Source organism: Alosa pseudoharengus, unplaced genomic scaffold (assembly GCF_046254945.1).
Source record: "Alosa pseudoharengus isolate Yale_2024_CS ecotype anadromous, Long Island Sound unplaced genomic scaffold, YU_APseudo_1.1 YU_APseudo_1.1_scf_15, whole genome shotgun sequence".
NCBI lineage: Eukaryota > Metazoa > Chordata > Actinopteri > Clupeiformes > Clupeidae > Alosa > Alosa pseudoharengus.
The window spans coordinates 10,475,534-10,494,256 of record NW_027468620.1 but is presented as its reverse complement, the minus strand read 5'-3'; the positions used below and the strand labels follow the sequence as shown (position 1 = coordinate 10,494,256).

The 18,723-nt window shown below is 45.4% G+C and overlaps 1 protein-coding gene across 1 annotated transcript in view; it reads left to right on the top strand.

Moving 5' to 3' along the window:
* Positions 1-511: 511 nt before the first annotated feature.
* The window catches only part of slx4ip (SLX4 interacting protein), a 54,793-nt gene continuing 36,581 nt past the window's right edge, over positions 512-18,723 (top strand). The window contains exons 1-4 of the mRNA XM_076285494.1: positions 512-536; positions 1,192-1,244; positions 12,730-12,819; positions 13,922-14,060. Of these exons, the coding sequence (XP_076141609.1) occupies positions 1,221-1,244; positions 12,730-12,819; positions 13,922-14,060 (253 nt within the window). The 5' untranslated portion in view covers positions 512-536; positions 1,192-1,220. The remainder of the gene's footprint in view (positions 537-1,191; positions 1,245-12,729; positions 12,820-13,921; positions 14,061-18,723) is intronic.

The following is an 18,723-nucleotide window of genomic DNA, read 5'->3' as shown; positions in this document are numbered from 1 at the left end:
ACCTGTTTGCTTACTTGCCTGGTTTGCTGCTACTCCTGAACTACCCCATTTTTCAATTACATTATTTCTCAGTTGAAAATATTATTATATTATTATATTTTTGATGTTACATTATCTGTATTGGGGTATTAAATCAAGCTGGATGCAAACAAACCCACTTATATTTACCTTCAGACATCACATTACAAATAGTGTGACCAGGGGGGCATTCCAAGTATGTGGTTTAGTGACAAACCTGGGTAAGTTAACTCAGGGTAAGTGGTAAACCTCCTACAACAGGAGCCCTATGGCATTGTTTTGTTAGGAGTATGAAGCCATATAGCTCTTCTATTAGGAGGTTTACCCCTTACTCTGAGTTAACTTACCCAGGTTTGTCACTAAACCACATAGGAATACCCCCCTGGAGGCTGTACTATGTGTCAGACGACGCATCTTCAGGACTGATGGATGATGAGGGGGTGTACCCGGATGTGACGCCATTGCATTGCTCCACCTTCTCAGAAATCAAAACTTCCAGTGGCGGAAAAAATCTAGTGGTATGTCATTCTCGTGCTAACTGATCCGTACTCTCACTCTACATGTTTAGCCGTGTTTTACAATGTAGTACTGTACGAATAATATGAAGACACCTGGTTTCATCAGAAACCTTTCAATAAAAAACGAGTTTATTCACGCACGAGTTGTGTCAATTAGCTAGCTGAGAGCTAATGTTAGCATGTCAGTCAGCAGCCGCAGCAGTCGTCTTTTACTGTCTATGAGCAGCAGCAGTCGTCGCAGTCTTGCGTGTACTGTAATGTTGTGGTTTTGTGGCACGAGTCCCTTGTCTTTGTGGCAAGCACGAGACAATTTTCTAGAAGTGTAGCCCACTTACAGTCCTCGCAGGTAACCGATGATGTGTTGTGTCGCCAGATAACATAACTTAATGCTAGTAGCCTACTACTCAACAAAGCAAATCCTTGTTGGAAGAACGTAAATTATGATAATCTGGGCGGCAACGCTGTCATGGTGTGGTTTTAACATTAGTTCATGTATATGCTCCCAAAACTCATATTAGTGTAACGTTAAGGTTAGTCTTTCCGAGAAAACCAGCGTAAAGCTATTTTTACCACTGAAGGAGAGGGTGCCACTGTATACGTGTAAGCGACTGTAACGTTTACCTTACACGTTTGCGTTTTTGTTTTATATCTACAGGTACCTTGCACAACACATGCCATCTCAGAATGTCGAACAAGTTTGTCATAAAGGTATGGAAAAGAAGTTATCACTCATTTCAGCAAAAAATAATATAAATGGCTACATGTCTTTGGACACTAGAGGGAGATGTCCACTCATTTTCAACGTTGTAGGTCACTCATTGGCATGAGTTGCAGGCTCTCCAGATCCATTTTCCTACTTTAAAAAAAATGACCCATTACATCTTTAAACATTAACTGAAAGACATGCAAGTTGCTTTCATCGCTTAAAGCATACTTGTTAAAATAGATACTCAGCTGTGTAATGTTTTTTCAGAACTAAAGCAAACTGTCCTTCTCCTTCCCTCCATACTGGCTCTTGGACTGGAGGATGGCTGTAACTCTTCAGCCGAAGTCCAGTGGAATGAATGTCAGGCATAATGTGCATCAGATGTTTGCATTAAGTTCTGGGAAAGCCCCAGGTCTTCCTCACTGTTGATGTTTCATCTACTGAAGGATTTGACCCAGGATTCTAGACATCCATGTTAATGCCAAGGGTGTCCCACAGGCCAGAGTCTAACTTGTGGGACTTTCTCTATTATTCACCCTCCAACTATGGATCAGTACATAGTATAAGCATAACTGCCATGTTGTTTCCAGGTCAGTTTCTTGCCCCCACAGTAAGGCAGCCACTGACATGATCACAACACCAAAACCACAAAACAATCTGCTTAACTCAGCGGGTAGAAATCCAAAACAACCGCACACCACCGTTACTGATTCCCTTACAGACTGACCATACATACAGTACTCTCCTGTCCCCCTCCCCCTCCTCAGCCCAACCCCAGTCTAGTCCAGCCAAGAGAGGGTATGAACTCCTTTGGAACGAGCTTGCTTTCTGTATTCCCACTGAAGCGCTCTCACTCAAGGTACATTACTTTAATTAAAGGGAGGAGATTTAGACATAGCGTAATCCCCTTTTGGTCAGTTAGCGAGCATGGTGGGCCTGACAGCAGAAGAGTATCTCAGAACAGTTTTTTTTTGTTATCTTTTTTTTTATTCATGTGTGTGTGTGTGTGTGTGTTCCGTAGAACTGCCTCATTTTGGTGGGCTGTTCTGGGGGTCTGCCATTTTTCGGTACCCTCCTGTCCGCACACACACATGCATATACTCATAGTGACCACCCCACCCTCGGCTTCAGTGGTGTGTGACGTCTCTGAAGACATTGCGTAGCTGACACGAGTGGAGCAGCAATCTGCTCCATATTAAACATAATCCAACCTTTCTCTCTCTCTTTTCTCTCTTCCTCTGTCTCTCTGTCTTTCTTCTTCTTGTGCTCTGTCTCTTTTCTCGCGTTGTCTCCTCTTTCTCTCTGTCTCTTTTCTCTCGTGTCTTTTCTCCCTCTCTTGTTATCTCTTTTCTTTCTCCCTCTTGTGCTCTCTCTGTCTTTTTTCTCTCTTGTTGTGTCCTCTCTCTCTCTCTCTCTGTTTCTTTTTGTCTCGATCTCTGCTGTCCCTCTTGTTCTCTCTCTCTCTCTCTCTCTCTCTCTTTTCTCTCTTGTTTGGTCCTTTCTCTCATGTTCTCTCTTTTCTTTCTCCCTCTTGTTCTCTCTCTCTCTGTTTCTCTTTCTTTCCCATTCTCTGCTGTCCCTCTTGTTCTCTCTCTGTCTCTTTTCTCTCTCTCTCTCATTCTCTGCTGTCCATCTGGCATAGGAGCTGATAGGAGTCTGCAGCTCCTTGTTTTTATGTAAGAATTTTAAGTGCATGGCTCCATGACAGATGTTTCTGCTCTGTTCTCTTGCCTAGGTTATTCTCGCTCAAGAAGTAATCAGCCCCCCCACCCCCCACACACAATCCACACTCCCACCACCAAATACCATTCCCACCCCCTTTCTCCACATCTCAGACCACACACACTCTGTGGTGGTCCTCCACATATCCTCCTACGACCAAAAAGTAAGGAAATGTTTTGTCATCTTTGGAAACTCGTACCGAGTTATGCTTATGACTTTAATGTGCACATGTTGTCAGGAAATGACACGAACCACACTGGGTGGTGAAGGCAATCAGATGCCTGCCTCTCTGCGAGGTAGAAGAAGAAGAAAAAGCAGGAAGAGGATGAGGAGGGGGCGGGCAGATATGATGATAGGCATCAGAGACCTCAGTCCTCCAGGGACTGCGGCTGTTGACCTGCTGTATTAGTACCTCCTAATGAGGCTGATTTTGAGTACGCCGTCGTCCTCTTTCTCAGGGCATGGCGCCCGCTCTCACGGTCACTATTTGCACGCATATGACGCCCATGACTAAGGGACGTTCGCCAAGAGTTGGCAAGCAGAATTCCTGTCTCATCTTGCTCTTCTGTGAATGCCATTTATGCGTTGAGTTCTCTGAATTTAGAAGACACAAAAAAGAAATTAAAGGGAGGGATTGTCAGATGATTCACCCCATTCAAAAATGCCATTGAACCCACAACCTACTTGCAGGTGGCATGGAACTTTTCAGAAATCAAAAACAATGGACAGATGTACATGGTGTTCTGCCCATGATAAACCCAAAGTAAGTAGGTCATATTGGCAAATTGGAGCCTACTTTTTGGATCCAGAGTCTGCGTAGTATGCACTTTTTGGATCCAGAGTCTGGGTAGTACGTACTTTTTGGAGCCAGAATCGGTGTAGTACATACTGTACGGCCAGACCATGTATAGTAAACAGAAAATTGGCCAGGTCTGCCCAGAATGTACCACGCTGGATAAAACAGACTAAAATAAAAGCTCCCGTTGGCCGTCCCTTCCCTCTGCCCATCAGTGTTGGAGCTTCAGGGAGGTGCAGAAAGAGTCCGTGAAGGTGCCGCGGTGGTGTGGTGTGATGTGGTGGTGGTGGTCGGGGTTGGGGTCAGTGGCGGGTGGTTGGTGGGTTAGTGTTACTTTATTGAGAGAAAGCAAACCTCATCTACTGGCCCACCACCTCACCCACGTCTGCCTGTGTAAACATCTGCGGCTGGTTAGTGTTAGCCCCTGTGGCTGAGTGTACGAGAGGGGGTGAGTGGGGGGGGGGGCGTCTGGTTCTCAGGGGAGAGTGATTGAGATGGTAAAGGGGGCAGTGAGGGTGCTGGAGGACCGCACTCTAACCCTCAAAACTGAACGCAGACCTCGGTAGGAAGGATGGGTGGCAGGAGGTGTTGAGGGTTAAGTTAAGGAGGAGGACAAAAAAAAGGGAGTGGAGCCTGATAAAGAGCCTCGGAGAGAGAGAGGGATAGTAAGAAAGAGAGAGAGAGGGAGGGTGAGAGCGAGAAAGAGAGAGGGAAGGAGAGGGAGAGAGAGAAAAGGAGAAAGAGGGAGAGCAGGAGAGAGAGAGTTTTTGAATATTTGAAGTCTGGTATGGGAGACAGAGAGTTAGACAAACAGACTCAGGAGGAGGAGCTGGACAGCAAAAGAGAGGAAAGCGATTCAGACAGAGAGAGAGAGAGAAAGCGAGAGATAAGAGAAGGTAACGAGTGTCTTGGGAACTGCGGGTGATGCAGAGCAGAGCTGCTGTCTGCGCGGCCAAGAAAAGAGAGAAAAAGGGAAAGGGGTCAAGCCGAACCCCAGCCTACCGCCTCACTGTTTATTTGCTTACTGATTACAGCCAGAAAACAGACCAACACATTTATCAACAGCCCGTGTGTGTGTGTGTGTGTGTGTGTGTGTTTGTGTGTGTCTGTGTGAGAGAGAGAACTTAGCTTGGAGAGTTTATTGTAGTTTAGTTACCTGTTATTGCTGCCGAGGGTGGGTCTGCAGGGTTGTTGTAGTGTAGTGTTTTTTGGCAGGCCATGGAAATTAGATGTAGGTGGCGATCACCAGATTCGGTGAGGGTTGAGTTGAGTCACTTTGTGCTCTTTGAGAACCACCCAATTCGTGCTGCAACAACACACACCAAGCACAGCTGGATAAAGGGATTGGGGATTGAATGGCAGTGCTCTGGAACTGTTCTTCTTGGCCAGCACTTGCACACTCCATATAACCCCAAAAAAGCCAATCTCTAGAGTATGACCAAATACAGGAATAGAAAAGAACATGCTTAGTGAGTGGCCTTCTTAAGGAACATGAGGGTCTTGATACTTGACGTTGTTAAAGGCTCTTATGCAAGTGTTTTACCTTAACATAACAGCTTCAAAGTCATTTTGATGGTAAACTAACTTGTAATACTTGTAAAAGTCCTAGCCGAGAACAGCTGTGCAATGTGCTCTCCAACGTCCTGGAGAATCACAAATTGTGTTACAGTAATTGTGCAATAGTTTACTATTTGTATTAAATCGTGTAATATTGCCTTGTCATCTGACATGTCTCTTTGGAAATTATCTTTGCCAGTTTGGAAACAAATGTATGTACTACAGTATGTCCTGGAAGGAAGGGTAGGTAGCCATGAGTGGTATTTTGGACAGTTGTGTAAAATGTATGCTCACAACTGCAGGGGGAGTCCACTAGCGGAAAAAACCCCAAAACAACCTAAACTGCATTAGATATCTTTAATGCATGTTCATCATGACAGCCAGATATCATGATGAGTCAAAGGTAATGACGATCTCAAACCCCAGGAAATCACCGTGAGCATGATGTGGCAAGGGTGTCCCTATGAGGCATGATTCATGACATGTGATATCCACTCATTCAAGGATTGCATGCTACTGGGAAGCTTTATATAGACTGAAGCACATTGGTAATTTCCAGGCACTGGTTCAACTGTTGTGCAATGCTTCACAGCACTTTCAAGAAAGAGCACTCCGCTTTAAGTGTATGATTTTGTCAGACACCTGAAATGGCTGTACGTTATGTTGTAAGGTACTACACTGGCCTCTATAGAAACTTCTCAAGGGCCAGACTTTTGTCCCTCTTGACCAGAGCCCTCTCCTCTTTCCAGCATCCTCTTGCTCGCTGGGACATATGAGACCACTTGAAGCTCTGCGTATATGTATACACAGACCTTTTGACCGAGACGTCTGCTTTCCTTTTTGCATGTGGGGACATATATAGGTTGGCATTTTATGCCACATCTCAGGGTTCTCGGGAGATCAAAGCGCGGCTGTACAGTAACAGTTGCAGTGTGGCACTGTGCCAGACAAAGAGTGAGTCAAATTGAAGAGTATGAAACAGTAATGTTCAGCGTGTCAGGATGCTAAGAGACTTGTAAATACCAAAACCAGCAAGCTAACATGTCCTCTTTATGTGTGTGTGTGTGTGTGTGTGTGTGTGGTGTGCGCATATGCTTCTTAACTTTCATATTGGAAGTGTGCCCCCTGTTCGACTGGGCTGTGTAGCTGTAGTCCAGTGGATTTAACTGACCGTCGGTGGATTGGGAGGGGGGGGGGGGGATAAGGAGGAGGGGAGAAAAAAAATCAAGTGAACACACCAAGTTCAGCGCTGGGAACATTCCTCCCCTCCGCTGTAATGGCATATTTCAGATTTTGAACAGGAGACAGAGAGAGAGAGAGAACAGAGAGAAAGCTAGAAAGAAAGAAGGAGAAGAACTTGATAGTGAGGTAAATCCAGAGGCATATCTTTCAGCTAGCCCCCCTCTATCCACCCATCCAGACGGGAGAGAGGGAGGGAAGAGGCCACCAGTCAGTGTGGGACTTCACCAGCGTCCGAGCTCCTTTTAGACAAGTGATTGACAGGGCCCATCTAGGCCCCGCGCCGCTTTCCCACGACACGGTAATTGTCAGAAGCAGTCAGCCGAAACCAGTGGTCAGTTGTTGATTGCCACCGCACAAAGAGCCAAGGGGGGATGCAAAGCAAAGTTGTGTTCCTATAGGATGGGATGTTCTCTCGCAAGAACCCACACACACAGACACATTCATACACATGTGTGTGTCCATAGATAAGAGAGTCTCTGTTCTTGACTTTTTGTCATAGCCACCAAAAGATTAACTATTTCCATGCTGCCAATTGAACATTGACCATTTGTAATGTTATTAGTCAGACGTGGTGGAGCTGGTCATCAGATGTTCAGCATTCCTTTTGTTTTGATTGTTGTTATGTTGACAGAAATGTCAGCACCATATAACATCAAACAAAATGAACAGGGAAGTACTTTTTTTTTTGCATGACAAAACCTGGAAACAGTAAGTCACCGCTGTTGATATGATTTGGTTCTCACATGAACCACAAGGGGGCGCCCTGCACTCTTGCTCCCATTGTTTCTGCCTATTCCCATCACGACTCACATTCTTGTTCACAAAGAAGCAATTAGGGAGGGAAAAAATGCTTTCAAGTAAAAAGAAAGGGAGGGAGGGAGTGGAAAAAAGAAAAACAAGAGAGAAGAAAACAAAGCCATTTGGCGGTGTCATTCGGCCGTGGCCGCCTGTCTCTGCGCTTACAGCCTGGCGTAATCCTGTTTGACTGAAGATGATTTCAGAGGTTTGGGAGCCAAATGAGCCCCCTCGTGTTATTTACCCACTTACTCGAGACATCTCAGAGTGCAGTAGGCTGTAAATCACAACTTTTGGGAGACAAGAGTGAGTGAGAGAGAGTGAGAGAGAGAATAGGAGGGAGTGAGAGAAAAAGAAGGGGGGAGGGAGTGAGGGAAGGAGACAGAGTGGCTGACTGGAGGAGCAAGAGACGGAGAGAAGGAGGGAGTGAGGCGTAGGAGGAGAAAGAGGAAAAAAAGAAGGAGAAGACGAGGAGAGGAGAGGAGTGTTGCCAGTGAGCGAGCGAGCGAGAGACAGAACAATGGGCCTTTCCCTACACACCCTTCTAATTCACTTTCTCACGTCATCCTCCCTCCACAGCTGGCCTGCATGGGAGAGACACTGAGAGCTGCTGCTCCACTCCGAGCATTACTCACACACACACACACACACATACATACACACACCACGTTGAGAAACATTGAGAGCTGCTGCTTCACTCCGAACATTACTCACACACACACACACACACACACATACATACATACACACACCACGTTGAGAAACATTGAGAGCTGCTGCTCCACTCCGAACATTACTCACACACACACACACACACACACACACACACACACACACACACACACACACACATACATACACACACCACGTTGAGAAACATTGAGAGCTGCTGCTCCACTCCGAACATTACTCACACACACACACACACACACACACACACACACACACACACACACACACACACACACACACACCACGTTGAGAAACATTGAGAGCTGCTGCTCCACTCCGAACATTACTCACACACACACACACACACACACACACATACATACACACACACATACATACACACACCACGTTGAGAAACATTGAGAGCTGCTGCTCCACTCCGAACATTACTCACACACACACACACACACACACACACACACACACACACACACACACACACACACACATACATACACACACCACGTTGAGAAACATTGAGAGCTGCTGCTCCACTCCGAACATTACTCACTCACACACACACACACACACACACACACACACACACACACACACAAACACACACAAACACAAACACAAACCACGTTGAGTCGGGGTGCCTCAGAAACACTTTCAACACACACACACACACACACACACTCACACACAGTTGAGCTGCTGCAGGAATTGTACTGTGTGTGATTTCTCACACTGGAATATTAGTATGTGTGTGTATGTGTGTCACACCGGGATGTTATTGTGTGTGTGTGTGTGTTTGTGTATATAGCGGACCTTATCTTTGCCACCTCTGTCTATCACACTCTGTGTTGTTCAGCCCCCTGGCGCCTTATCTGCCTCATCACTTGTCCTATCTGTCTGCTCCTTTATTCTTCTAGAGTGGAAGGAGGCCACGTATCAGTGCTATCTCAGTTCCCCATCTCCCTCCCCGGCCACTGTCTTCCAGAACCTTCTGTAACCCCCCCCTCCCTCACTGTCTCTCTCTCTCTCTCTCTCTCACTCTATTTTCTCTCACTCCCTTACTCTCTGTCTCTCTCTCTCTCACTCTATTTTCTCTCTCTCCCTCACTCTTATTTTCTCTCTCTCCCCCTCTCTCTCTCTCTCTCTCTCTCTCTCTCCCTGGCTCGCTCTCTTATCACCCCAATGTCTCCCTCTGTTTTTGCTACCGATCGAGCTGCGTAGTGTAGTCCCTGCTGGTGGTGCTCAGCTGTTGTGGTGATGTGGAGAGTTGATGTTGGTTTCCGGTGATGTCTGGGAGGGAGGGGATGTTCAAGGTCAGGGTGGGGATGGGGGGCGTGGAGAGAGTGTGTTATGTCGTCATGTCAACTGTTGATATGTAAGTAGAAATATGTGTTTGTTAGTGGTTGTGATTATGGGGGCCCTGCCTCTTGTGTTGATCACCTGTGGGTTTTCCCGGCAGCTTTACCTGCTGTGTTTATGTCTGAATTTACCAAGAAGGGGATGACTAAACTGGATTGGCACTCCGGTGGGAGTGCAGACAAACCGAATTTACCAACAGCACTTACATTGTTTTTTTTCCCTTTGTTAGGCCTTCATGTTGCACAGCACTTGTCATGACATTTTGAGTCTGTTAGGAGGCACAAAGGTACAGTTTAGAACATGCCCTCATAGCACAGCTTATTGGCCACCAATTTTTTTAACAATTTTCCCGACCGACAGTATTGAACATAAACAACTAAGCTCCATGGCCGGATTGGCCGGATTTCTCTTTGTCCCCCTTAAAGGATATTATGATTGCTGCCTCGATGCGTAGGATTTGGATCAGTTGAAACATTTTTTTTTTTTAAGTGTGCCCGCACTTCAATCACATCTACATTATTTTTCAAACAATAATAGTTTTATGGTGGGAGTAGGCTATTATAGTATTATATCAATTGAATAAATACACAATTTAACAACAATATCAAAATAACCTGTTTCTTTGGACTTTGGACCTAATAAAATTCATATTTGTTGTCTCAGCTCTCAGGAGCCAAATCTGAGGTGCCTGTGATTCTAAATCTGATCAGACCCCCTTTGTGAGTTTCTCTGCCAAATTTGATGCTTTAATTGTTTTGAAGTTGAGCTTAACCGCTCCACTAATATGTTCACACATCATACAACAAACATGAAAACGGTGCAACGGTCTAATCTTAAATAATTCATATTAGTTATGTTTATGTCTGTGTGTTATAGCCTATAGTCGGGGCTGCCTACTCTCACTCATTGGGAGTCAGATTCATTCATTTGATTGGCTCCACGCGCTCTTACACCAATCAAATGTGTGAGGGTTGGCAGCTCTGCTATAGCCTACCTAGGGATGCTTATATGCAGTGGAGTGTTTCTGTTCGGGTTGGGCTGGATTTTCCCGGCGGCTTTACCTGCGGTGTTTCCCGTCTGCCTGAATTTACCAAGAAGGTGATGTCTAAACTGGATTGGCACTCCAGTTGGAGTGCAGAGATGATGATGGCACGAGATGTCGGATCTCGAAATGTCAGTGTTGCGTCGCGTTTTACTTTTTCTGACGTTTTGAGATACAACATTTGGCACCAGCAAGCATCTCTGTACTCAATGAGTACCTAAACAGTTTAAGTCATCCTTCTTGGTAAATTCAGTTTGTCTGTTCGTAACAATGTACCAGTTAGATTTTTTATTAAACTCAGTAAGGTGCAGCTTGGGGCCCCCATGAGTTGTAGCTGCTCCAAACATGAATGGGTTTGCCCCTGGACCATGCTGGACCTTTCCACTGCACTAAAGGCAGGTAAGCAGGTAGGCGTGGGCTTCACTCTTGCTTTCGGTCATGTCAAAGTCAAAGTCAAAGTCAAAGCATCGCGGGTGTCACATCGCGGGTGGTCTGTGAGTGGAAAAGGGAGGTGGGGTGCAGAAATGGATTGCTTCACTGTGACAGGCCACTCTTTTTGCACTCGAGTGTGAAACATAATCAAGCTGAGGGCGAGAGGGAGTGAGTGACGGGAGAATGAGAGCGAGCGAGCGAGGGAGGGAGGGAGAGATGGAGGTGAGGGGACGGGCGTAGAGAAGTAACAGGCTCTTAAACAGCCCCGACGACTCCAGCCTTGGCACTCCGATGTGACTTATTGTCATTGACGTGGTGACGCATAACTTTGGAATCCTGGCCCGCGGAAAGAGAGAGAGCGAAATTGAGCGAAAGACAGAAAGAGCGAAAGTGAGCTAAAGAGAGAGAGAGCGAAAGTGAATGAAAGAGAGAGAAGGAGAGAGAGTAGGCGAGAGAGAGAGAGCAATAGAGTGAGAGAGAGTAAGTGAGAGAGAGTGTAAGCGATAGAGTTAAAACAGTAAGTGAAAAAGAGAGAGTGTGTGTGAGCAATAGAGTTAAAAGAGAGAGAGTAATTGAGAGAGAATGTGAGCAATAGATTGAGAGAGAGAGAGAGTAAGTGAAAGAGAGAGAGTGAGCAATAGAGTGAGAGAGAGAAAGCGAGAGAGAGAATGTGAGCAATAGAGTGAGAAAGTAAAAGAGAGAGTGAGCAATAGAGTGAGAGAGAGAGAATGAGCAATAGATTGAGAGAGAGAGAGTAAGTGAAAGAGAGAGAGTGAGCAATAGAGTGAGAGAGAGAAAGCGAGAGAGAATTTTAGCAATAGAGTGAGAAAGTAAAAGAGAGAGAGAGTGAGCAATAGAGTGAAAGAGAGAGAGTAAGCGAGAGAGAGAGAGTAAGTGAAAGAGAGAGAGTGAGCAATAGAGTGAGAGAGAAAGCAAGAGAGAGAATGTGAGCAATAGAGTGAGAAAGAGAAAGTAAAAGAGAGAGAGAGTGAGCAATAGAGTGAAAGAGAGCGAGTGAGGGACTTCGGCTCCATCAGGGTGCTGTTGGCTGCTGCCTGCAGAATAGGAGGCACCATCTCTAAATGCATAGTCTGGGTAGACTAGACAGTCTGTCGTGACCCTGACCCCTGTGACCCAGCATGTCTCATTGGCCCTCTATCGTGCTAATCAGGACAGGACAATAGTAATCGTTTTGGCCTATCACTGCGCACATTGTTGGTGGCATGGGTTCAAAACTCTCATCAGTTGAATCATCCCAGACATCTAAAATCAAATGACCCCAGTTTCCACTGTGTATTGAGTCAGGTCGAGCGAGACAGCCGAGGCGGAGGAGATGGGTGTGTTAGACGCAGGCGGTCTTGAGGCCCTCAGGGTTTGTGAGTGAGTGAGTGAGTGTGGTTGGGGCTGAGTAAGATGAGGTGATGGGGGAGGACGAAGTGTGTGCGTGTGTGTGCGTGTGTGTGTGTGTGTGTGTGCGTGTGTGTGTGTGTGTGTGTGTGTGTGCGCGCGCGCGCATGTGTGGGTGTGTGCGTGCATGCATGCGTAAGTGTGTGAAAATAAATTTTGTGGATGTGTGTGAGTGAGTGAGTGTAAGTTAGATGAGTTGAAGGACGTGAACACAGTGTCTTGTGTGTGTGTGTGTGTTTGTGTGTGTCTGTCTGTCAGTTGAGGGGGGGGGGGTGGTCTGGCTGTCAGTTATTCATCTCAGTGATTGTCTTTGTTGTGTGTATGAGCCATGCTCCGCTTAGCAACCTGTAGGACTGTCTCTCTCTCTCTCTTTCTCTCAATCTCTCTCTCTTCTCCCCCTCCCCCTCTCTCTATCCCTCTCTTTCACTCTCTCTCTTTCTGGCAGTGTGGGAACTTTGCTGTGCTGGTGGATCTCCATGCCCTGCCCCTGGGCTGCCGAGAAGACACCAGCTGGTTCTCCCAGGAACTCAAGAAGGTATGGGAATGGGTGTTGGTTTGGGAGTGTGTGTTTGCTTAATATGTGTGTGTGTGTGTGAGTGTGTGTGTGTATTTGTATGACTAAGCCTGTGTGATCTGACACATCAAAAGGCTGGAGCTGGAGGCTGCAGAGGAGACCGAAAAAGAAGAGATCCATTTTCATTGTTCCCGGGAGACACTGCCCCACCACCCCAACACACAGACACACACACACACACACACACACACACACACATACACTCTTTCTCTCTACCACACACAACCCACCACAAAGACATTCTCTCCTGCTCTCTCTCTCTCTCTCTCTCTCTCTCTCTTTTTCACTCACTCTCACTCAAACACACACACCCAGACTCACACACACTTTGACACATATACATACACACCTCTATCTCTGTTTTCCATCTCAACATCCCAGGTCTTCAGGGTGCAATTTTTTTAAATGCCAGACAATCTTTTTTGCACACACACACACACACACACACACACACACACACACACACACACACACACACACTCACACTCTCACACACTTGGCCTCCTTTTATTTTTGTGTTGAGTGACACCTCCTGTGTGTGAGTGTGTGCGTGCGTGTGCGTGCGTGTGCATGTGTGTGCATGTGTGTGCTTGTGTACATTTGCAAGTGTGTGTTCTTTTGTATTCCTCTGTGTCTGCAGCCCAGCATGCATTAAGTTCCATTCCCTCACGGTACATCTCCCTCCTTTTCTATGTCCCTGTGTGCTCCCCATTTTAACGGCTGACACACATGCACACAGAGCCCCACTTCCCCCTCTCCTGAATAAAGAAAGCAGCGGTCTCCAACTCTCACACACTTACAGTCCCTGCCGAGTCACTGTGAGCCCTCAGCACCTGGGCTACGTGTTTAGGTTATCAGGGGGTTACCACTAAAACAGAGTCGAGTGTTTGCTCAGAGTGTTTGCTTCTTGTGTTGTGTAGTGTTATGCTCGGGGCCCTGGGTCCGTGTGTGTGTGTGCGCGTGCGCGTGTGTGTGTGTGTGTGTGTGTGTGTGTGTGTGTGTGTGCGTGTGCGTGTGTGTTTAAGCAGCAGCCCTTTTGTGTCGGCCCTTCTTTGCTCTGCAGGAAGTGAGCGCTCTGATAAGAGAAGTGGTGGACCAGCGGGTCAAGCAGTTCCTGGAGTCCCGGTGGCAGCCACAGCAGAAGGGACTGCAGGCCAAGCAGAGGAGGGAGTTGAGTTCTGCCAACCCCCTGTGTATCAAAGGTACAGGCACACACCACACTCCCCACACGTCACAACACACCACAACACACACCCCAAACCCCCACTCTTCTCACCACACACACACTGCGCATCCCATGCCCCACACCCCATGCCCCAAACAAAATAATTATTTACAGTTCCACCACACCCCACACTAACAGCAGGTACAGTCACCCTGGATGTCAGAATTTAAAGATCCTGTAAACCAAAATCAGAGATTTGTTTAGAAGCACCTTGTGTAGGTAACTGTGTTCTGCAGTAGATTAGCACAAGATGCATATTTTGTGCGTTTAAAGTATTTTTTTTGTGTTTTCACATATTAATCCACCTATATGGATGAAATTTCATGCCAAATATAATCAGCTAGTTTATAGAATGGTTGGAACTATGTGGTAAGGCAATTGGACAAATTGGCAGTAGGACAAAAGCATTTGAGAGCAGAGTATATCGGTCATTTGTTCACAAACTTTTTTCAGTGGTGTGACAAACTCACACCACGTATTTATTTTTGGTTCACAGGGGCTGGTTCTGAAATGACATACTGCATTTGATCTTGGTAGACAGTAGTGAGCTGTATGCAGTACTGGAGATGCACCGATATGGAATTTTAAGGCCGATAACGATAAGCAATCTTTATTGGTTTGTTGTGGCCGATACGATAACCAATTATATTACATTGTGAAAAGTGAATTGGGGCAGTATTTAATAAGCATCATTTAATTGCAGTACCGGTAACTAACCTACCACCAATGATAGACAGAACTCATAATAGTCCTCAATGGTACAGCACTCAACAAAAGAGCGGTAGTCTAGTCCAGTGAACCTGACGTCAGTGAGTTGCGAGTGAGTGGCCTGCAATAGTGTATGAATCGTTTTCATATCTATGGAGTAAACGCTCAACACAGATAAACAGAATAAAGCTACAACTCCTCGGACTGTATCTTGTGCCTGTCTACTCTGTTGCACACAACCTGCTGTAGCAGAAATGAAAGGGGTTAGCCCTGAAGGTTTTAATAACTTATAATGATGACTGGAACTAAAGCAGGAATGTTTAATTTATTGGTAATAATACAAAACCCAAGCAAACAAAATGCAAATATAATACTAAAATACAACTTTGAACTACTTATCTACTCGTCCCATCAAAGTAGTCCCACCGAAGAGTTTGTTTATTTGTTCCCCCGACTAGCACAGTAAAGTGCAAACACACCAGCACAAGAAGTCTCTAGGTAGGCTGAGCTTCTCTCTGCTTAGGTTAAACGGAGGATCATTCACGAGAGGATTTTGGGCTGCACAGATTCAACGCAGATCCACAGATCTTGCTAGAATGGTGAAATACATCCACACCACTGACATTATTTTGAGGACTAAGTATAGACGACCATAATATTTAAATGTTTTCATTTATCGGCCAATAATATATCGGCCGCCGATATATCGTGCATCCCTATGCAGTATGTAGCACAGCAGAATGCCATTTGGGAAACAGCCAGCCTTCTTTATGCTTTCTGTTAATGCAGAACTTTCTTTGGGCCACGTGAGCACTATTCATTTGTATTTATTTCATTCATATCATTTCCAACCTCATGAACATGAGTGTTACTTATTTTATATGTTTCTATGAACAACGGATTGAGCTTGATGACACTGCATTTTGCTTTCTGTCATTCATTTTAATTAATATTTTTCATACTCTGCTCCCAAAAGTGTTTGAGAGTAATTGGAGTGTCCAGCATAAGGTATCGGCAAACAGCGAATATTGCCACTCTGCAGCACTCTTGTTTTTTAAAGTTCTAAAAAATAATAAAAAAAAAAAAAAATTCTGCATTTTGTTCTTTTGCCTCCTCTACTCATGACTGCTCAGAAATGACACAGCCCGAGATCAACGCTTGCTCCAGAGAATGTGTGTCATAGCAGCTTGCTTAAGACCTTGGAGGAGGCGAGAGTGGTAGAAGGAAAACAGGACTAGTTGAGACTAGGTGGCCCTCCTCCACACCCTGGGTGTAACGCATGCAGAGATATGCAAGGCTTGCGAGGAAGGAGTGTCCATGTGGGTGCTCATAACTGTGTGTATTGAGGTTTAGAGCTGCCTGTCATCTCACAGTTGCTACATTCTCCACCACCTGACCTGACCTGACACACACACAAACACAAACACACACGTGCACACACATACACACACGCATACACATACAGTACACATACACACACGCACGCACACGCGTACACACACACGCGCACACACGTACTGCAGAGGCTCTTTGTGCTTCTCCAACATCCTGAGAGCATTGCCCTCTCTACTTATCAAAACCTCAAGCAGAATAGTTACATTGGCATGGACACATATTCATTTGGCAAAACATTGGCTAAGCTTATTATCCAGAGCAATGTGCAATTGAGAAACAATAGACAAGCTGCAGTAGATTAGGAGACCTGTCTAGAGGAAACTCAAAGTACATACTGGTTGTACAGGATGAGTCTTTCCTTATAGGGTTATTAATGACTTTTAAACAGCTTTGTGTGAGACTGCTAATCGACCTAATAGCAAACGATGTGGTTGTATGGAATAGACTATTAAGCATCGATGCTGTTTCACACCAAAGTTTTCTCCACATGGAAATTCTCTCTTGCCCTCCTTAGCTGTAGATGGCGACATGCAGGATTGTTGCAGTCCTCCGTACATTTGAGTGTTTACACATCTGCTACGACTTCTAGCATCAATCTACTAGTTATTGCTGTTGGAATAGTGGCAGAACTTTGGTAGCAAAGCAGCGGTAGTGGTAGCCTATTGAGAATGTGGAGTTACGTCATGATTTTTTCGACATGGCATTCAGGCAGATTTTGGCAAAGATTCGCAATTTTGGAAGGTACACTGATCAGTTGCCATGGTTACTCTGACAGAGTAACAGACAGAGGAAGTTTTAGGGGGAAAAAAGAGAACAGACTGTGTAGCCTACCTCGTTTCACAGTAAATGTTTGTTCAGTATTTTGCCTATAATTTAGCCTACAATATTTGCCATTTTTGAATCCATGAAAATGAACCAAAATCTATAATTTCCTATTGACAACAGATCGAATGGTCTTGAATTGCATCGCTGCAAATTTTGAAGTATCAAATAATCAAATCGTTGGTTGAAAGAATCAATATCGTATTGAATCGTGATGAACCTTGCTATTCACTCTCCTACACGTGAGGCAGGCAGGTTCACAATAGCGTCTGATTTTTGCTGTTTTGAAATTGATTGTTTTGAGGATTGTTTGGCATGTGAGTGTCTGTCAAGTGTCGACAGCAGAGAAATTAAGGCTTCTCCACAGATTTGTTTATTACCACTATTAAGTCCACACTCCACCACCTGACGATGTGCACGTACACACACACACACACACACACACACACACACACACACACACACACACACACACACACACACACACACACACACACATACATACACGTACACACACATACACACATACACGTACACACACACATACACGTACACACACATACACGTACACACACACACACACATGCACACACATACACACATACATACACACACACACACATGCGTACACACACACACACACACACACACTGCCGAGGCTCTGTGTGTTTCTCCAGGATCCTGACAGCATTGCCCTCTGTACTCATCAAAACCGCAAGCAGAATAGTTGCATTGCCATGAACACATATTCATTTGGCAAAACATTTTATCCACAGTGATGTGCAATTGAGGAAAAACAGTCAAGCTGCAGGAGACCTGCCTAGAGGAAACTCATAATACATACTGGAGTCATTCCTTACTTCTTAATGGTTCTTAAAGGTCCTCTAAGCGATGCTGGGTAACGTCACTTCTGTTGACTTTCAAACAAAACAGAGAGCTAGCTCACCACTTCCTCCCCCTCCCTCCCATGCTGCTCCCGTGCATTTGGAACTCTCTTTTTGCTTGTTGCCGTTTTTGGAGCCTGGGCTGTCCACAGAGATCGCGTTTTTTTACAGTGTATTCAGAACACAGACAGCTAGCGGTTGGTTAGGTGAAGTTAGGCGAAGTGACATAAAATGTTTTAGCCTAAAAAACGTGTGGCATCGCTTAGAGCACCTTTAATGACTTTAAAACAGCTTTGTGTGAGAGTGCTTGAGCATGTGAGGCAGGCAAGGTCACAACAGCGTCTGATTCATGTGGTTTTAAGGTGATTGTTTGGCATGTGAGTGTCTGTCAAGTGTCGACAGCAGAGAAATTAAGATTTCTCCACAGATTTGTTTATTACAAGTCCACACTCCACCACCTGACGATGTGCACACCCTTTGAGTAGCTGGAAATACCACTGCTCCCACACAAGCACACACACGTACACACAACACAACACAACACAACACAACACAACACAACACAACACAACACAACACAACACAACACAACACAACACAACACAACACAACACAACACAACACAACACAACACAACACAACACAACACAACACAACACAACACAACACAACACAACACAACACAACACAACACAACACAACACAACACAACACAACACAACACAACACAACACAACACAACACAACACAACACAACACAACACAACACAACACAACACAACACAACACAACACAACACAACACAAAGAGAGAGAGAGATTATTACAGACC